General features: G+C 46.8%; 1 protein-coding gene across 2 annotated transcripts; it reads right to left on the bottom strand.

The window, feature by feature from the left end:
* Positions 1-2316: 2316 nt before the first annotated feature.
* On the bottom strand, positions 2317-5222 carry LOC123091488 (vegetative cell wall protein gp1). Of its 2 annotated transcripts, none has more exons than XM_044513020.1 (2): positions 4591-5222; positions 2317-4491 (listed from the first exon to the last, which is right to left on the bottom strand). In XM_044513020.1, exons 1-2 carry the CDS (start codon positions 4670-4672, stop codon positions 3938-3940), a joined length of 636 nt encoding a protein of 211 aa, XP_044368955.1. In that variant the 5' UTR covers positions 4673-5222; the 3' UTR covers positions 2317-3937. The 2 variants fall into 2 exon arrangements, with proteins under 2 accessions (XP_044368955.1, XP_044368954.1); XM_044513019.1 differs by having other exon boundaries at positions 2317-4496; positions 4591-5217.
* Positions 5223-5622: the final 400 nt, after the last annotated feature.

Raw genomic sequence — 5622 nt, 5'->3', positions numbered from 1 at the left:
AGATGGCGATCGCAGGAGGTGGTTGAAATCGAGCTCAATCTGATCGGCTAGGATGAATTGGCGCGCAAGTTGGGAGGACTGAGATGGCGCGGACAGTCCGGTCGGTCGGACCGATCGGTTCAACCAGAGGGACCGTCCCAAACGAATCAGAGACCAGGTGCGAGGCAGCAAGGATTGAAGTCCTGATGTCGTTAAGATTGTGTCTCTGGTGCATGGTGCATGTGTTAGGTTCGGATGCACCTGTTGAGGGTCATATGATTTCAATTCGACAAAGGCGTGGACCGACTCAATACTTCATGTGCACGATGGAACAAAGGAAGGCCGGGTTAGATGACACAAGGTGACTTGGAGTTCAAGACAGTCACGTGGGGTCGGATTGAAGGTGGAGATGCGATCTAAAAATATCTTGAATTAGGATACGTTCTTGTTGGAGTCCTGCTTGAAAACGACATCTGATCGGTGAGGAGATAGGCACCCAACTACGCTTACGACAGGTACCACATCCACATGGTTGGACGTCGAGACCGTACTCCACCTAGCCCGGGGAAGAGCCGTGTGAAGAAGGCCTAGCCAGGCCGGTGGCAGCGCAAGCCGCACACGGATGGTGAGATCCTGTAGAGGAAGATGCACGTACGGGAGAGCTCCTGCTGCCGCCGACCACCACGAGGGGCTTGCCCTGTAGCCCTGGTCGGCGGCTGCGAGGGGGATAAGAGCAGAGGACGGGCTGGAATGCGGCGACGATTATACTGGTCGAATCGCCTGTGGGACAACATAGAGGTTGTTCATTTTTTGTCACCCGTGAGGAGATGAATTGCACACGGTCACACACTTAAGGGATCTGAAGCCACTCGGTTTAGGTTCAACTCGATATTGGGAATCCCCTATTCGTCGCTCGCTGCGGCAAGATGTCGCCGTTTCGCACAGGCAATCGAGGGATCGTTCGGATTTGGGCCGGCCCGTTTAAGTGGTTTCAGCGTTCCGGTTTGGGGAACCTTCTTGAAGCTCCCAGCTGGTTTTTACGGTTTTGGGAAACTTCTAGAAGGTTCCTAAACCAGATTTTTTTTTTCTATTCTGCTTCTCTTTTCTTTTTTTTTTCCTGTTTCTTCTTTCCCTTCTCTCCTTTATTCCTTTTTCTCTTTGTTTGCTTGACATTTTTTCATTTTTTATTTTCTTTTTTTCCTTTTCATTCTCTTTCTCAAATTTTCTTTTTCAAAAAATGTTCGAATTTTAAAATTTTATTCATTTTATAGAAAATGTTCCACTTTTCAAATTTTGCTCATAAATTCCAAAGGAAAACAAAATTTCAAATTTTGTTTGCTTCGTTCCAGAAAATGTTCGGACATTCAAAAAATGTTCACCTTTTAAAATTTTGTGCACAAACCAAAAAATTCGTTTTCACAAAAGTTCCCATATTAAAAAAATTGTTTATAAATTCCAAAAGTGTTCACATGTTTAAATTTTGTTCACAAATTCAAATATGTTTTGGGAATTTAAAAAAGATGTTCCTAGTTAAGAATAATGAAAAATTGAAAAGTTTCTGGAATTTTAATAATTCTTTCCATTTTGCAAATTCCAAAAATATATATTGTGTTCAAAATTTGTTCACATATTAAAAAATGTTCATATTCCAAATTTGTTCACAAATTCAAAAAATGTATGCATGTTTAGTTTTTGTTCCCAAATTAAAAAAATGGAAATTTGAAAAATGTTCCTATTTTTCAAAATTGTTCGCCTATTCTAAAAATGCTACAGTTTTTAAAATTTGTTCCTAAATTCAAAAATTGTTCACCTATTTAAATTTTGTTCACAAATTCAAAAATTTATTGGAATTTAAAAAATGTTCATGTTTCCTGTTTTTTTCACAAATTCGAAAATTGTTCACCTGTTTAAATTTTGTTCGTAAATTAAAAATGTTTGGGAATTTCAAAAAATGTTCATGTTTCCACATCTTTTTCACAAACCGAAAAATGTTATGGGATTTCCAAAATTCCTTCCATTTTGAAAAATTTGGAAAATTCAAAAAATATTTTATTTTCAATTTTCTTTTACAAATTCAAAAAAAATTACATTGTTTAATTTTTGTTCAATATTTGATTTTCTGTAAAAAAAATTAATTTTTAAAAATGTTCAGTTTTTCAATTTTGTTATTGTTTTTGAAAATATGTTTTGCATTTATGAAAAGTAGTTAGTAATTTCGAAAAATTCCTGCATGAAATTTTTCGTTCTTGTTTGTTTGTAAAAATTCCGTGTTCCCTAATAATGTTTGTGTTTCAAAAAAATCCTTTCAAAAAACTAAGCTTGAAATTTTAAAACAAGTTTTAATGTGCCGCGGATTATAGTTCATATACTCCTGGCTGCCATTGTACATACTAAACCTCAGTTACTACAGTGGTTCCGTACTTGCTTCTCTGGCGGGAGGAACTTGAGTACGATCTCTTTCCTGCAAGTTTTATTTTTTGGAATCTGGCGAACTGGTTTCTATTTTTCGGCGCTGCTGGCAGTTTCTTTTTAAGTGTTGTGTTGTCAATCTTGCCGAGTAGCCCGCGTGACCTGGTGGCTAGCCCGTCGCGTGCGTATGAAGCAGGTCACGTGTTCGATTCCTAGCAGCCTGATCTTCTTTTTTGCGAATTTTACATTCCGCGCGAGACAACGAATGGGCCGGCCCAGTCGCGCGCCCCCTGTGGGTCGCGTGAACTATTCGCCGCAAAATGCGGCGTATAGGAGCTCCCCGGATATTGAGCATAGAATCCAGTTGGGCCTCTAGTATAAAACGTCTATATAAACTTGCAGGTAAAGACGGTTTAAGAGTTGATGGAGTTTCAAGATATCCTAGCGGTCACCACCTTCACGTCCAAAGTCTTCTGACCACATCTAGCAATTCACATCACTTGAAGTTCCACTCTGTACGTATGGATGATCTGAAGGTGTATTAAAAAAATACATAGAAATGGCGGAAGTATGAAAGTGGGGAATGCATGTACTCTGTCAAAAAAGAAAAAAGCGAACTAATCTGCGGTTGGATGGTTAGAAGGACTGTGGTATTCCATCCCACCAGGATTCAAGTCATGGTGCTCGCATTTATTTCAGGAACTCTGGCGATGCACATTTAGTGGGAGAAGACATTCCCGTCGATGACTTCGTAAATTTAAAAATGATATGCCGACTCAATCTTTCGGAGATGCTCATTGTGATAGGATGTGCGTATGTGCGTTCATAGGAATGAATGTATGCACGTGTATATGAGCGCTTGCGCCTATACCTGGCCAAACCTCGGGCCGGGCCGGGCTTCGGGCCGGGCCTAGCCAAGCCCGACACAAAAAACACAGGCCCGGGCCCGGCCCGGCCATCGGGCCTGTGTTTCTGGGCCCGAGCACGTAAAAGCCCGTCAGGCTTCGGGCCGACCCGACCTTCAGAAAATGACAAAAACGCCAGGCCCGGGCCCGGCCCGGCCTTCGGGCTCAAAAACTAGGCCCGAGCCCGGCCCGGGGGCAGCGTCGGGCCGGGCCGGGCCGGGCTACCCATGGCCAGGACTACTTGCGCCTGTACTGGGTTCAAAAGAAAAGGAGTAATGCTACACAAACGGGCAATTTACAGGGGCTTTACGGACTAATCTTCTTCTTCTTCAAAATAAAGAGAATTGGGTTTCTGTCGTCCGTCGTCCTGGCAGTTTTACAAAAAAGCCCCTCGGTTTACATAAATCAACCCGCAGTCCCTGTTTTAGTGGCAATTTAGAAAAATGTTTGGTTTTGCGTAAAAACCCCCTGCATTTGTTAGAAATTATACCCGCAACCCTTATCTCTTATTGGACTGGCTCACCACCGCGCCTCTCACCGCTTATCCTGCCGTTCTCCATCGCCGGGCACGCGCCGCCGCTTGCCACCGGCGTCGTGGCGGGCGTCCGCGCCGAGGCGGACAGGAGACCCAAGTCAAAGGCTGGTCACCGGGAAGGCCTCGGCGGGAAGACTCGAGGAGGTCTCGAGCGCGACAGGGAGCTGGCCGGAGCGCACGGACAGTGGGGGGGCTTCCGTCGTCCAGGCACAGGCTGGATACGGCCCCGCGGCGCGAGTGTGCCGGCAGCATGGGGAGGGGAGGGCTGGAGCACGGGCGCGCACGCATGGGAGGAAATAGTCGTCCCCTGGCGCGGGGTCAACGGCTTGGGAGCGCTGACCGCATCGACCCAGGCGGCGCGGCTACAGAGTGATGCAGGGCACGGCAGTGACGGGTCACGGCACCGCGGGCGGCGGACGGAGCGGCAGAGAGAGGTGGGGCGCGGGCGAGCTTGTGCTCGTGCTCGAGCGCCTGAAGAAGATGGCGCGGCGGCGGAGTTGAAGCGCCTTGGCGAGCTCGGGCTACACGGCTGCGAGTCGGGCTTGGCGAGGATGCAGGCAGCACGGGACGTCGATGCCGAGAACTTGGAGGCGGGGAGCCGGTTCCCAGCTTTGGGAGCGCGGGACGACGCGAAGAACAGCATCGGGTGGCGGAGCACTGCCTCTACACTTGAATAGAGAGAGAGAGGGGGAGATATTCAGAGAGGATAGAGCAGAATTGAAAGGGGAAGAAGAGTGAAGGTGAGGGCGACGGGCAGGCAACCTGCGGGGGGCTCCGATGGCGCGGCCGAGCATGTGCGAGGACGAGGCACACCTCCCGCTCGAAGAAGATGCCACCCCAACATCACCACGAATCGTGGAGGAGAGGAGTAATAGCGGGCGAATCATGGAGAAGAGGAGTCGCAGAGGGCGCCGGCGGCCGCGGAGGCCCTGCCCCATCGGCGCTGCGTGGGGAAGGAGGGGGCAGAGAGAGCGAGGCGTGGTGGGGTGGTGGGTTGGCAGATCGGAGAAAGCCTTGGGAAGGAGGACGCGACTGAATCGGGTGGAGGCGAGGCTGCTGACCCACGGGACCGGCGACTGGGGCGAACGGCCAGATCAAGCTTCTGGCTGGGTTGGATGGAGAAGAGGAAGAGGACCACGCTGGGACGGCGATCTGGATAAGAGAAGGAGAGGAGTGGCGATGGGATAAGGCAAGCAGTGGGCGGTCGGTGCTTTTCTTCATGTTGTACCGGCTACACCATAGAAGCTACTCGGTGCATGCGTGCTAGCATCGATTATTTATTTTACGGAAGAGCACCGACTATTCCTTGATGTTGTTAGTTGTCACCACATTATCAGATACTCCCTCTGTTATAAAATAAGTCTCTCAATACAATTTTATACACAATTTTATACTCCCTTCGTTTCTAAATTTAAGTGTATTTAAATTTTTTAATACGGACTACATGTGAATATATATAGGCATATTTTAAAGTAAAGATTCACTCATTTTGCTCCGTATGTAGTTTAAAAAGACTTATATTTACAAATGGAGGGAATACTATAGTTAATACAAAGTTGGGACACTTATTTTAAGACGGAGAGAGTATACTAATTAAAAGTGAGTGAAATATTAAAAAGAAACATTTCTTAACAGAGAAGATATTTGAAGCTCGCATGCACTTGCTAACCTTCAAGATATTCGTCAACTCTGGATGTCATGGATGTCATCGGTAAGATAGGGAGGTGAGAGCGAGGGATGAAGAATAGAGAAAGTGCGACAACGGTGCATCTTGCTTGTGCCATGTTTCGCTCA

Source organism: Triticum aestivum, chromosome 4B (genome assembly GCF_018294505.1).
Source record: "Triticum aestivum cultivar Chinese Spring chromosome 4B, IWGSC CS RefSeq v2.1, whole genome shotgun sequence".
NCBI classification, from domain to species: Eukaryota; Viridiplantae; Streptophyta; class Magnoliopsida; order Poales; family Poaceae; genus Triticum; species Triticum aestivum.
Note: the sequence above shows the minus strand (reverse complement) of the source record. Positions and strands in the feature narration are given on the sequence as shown.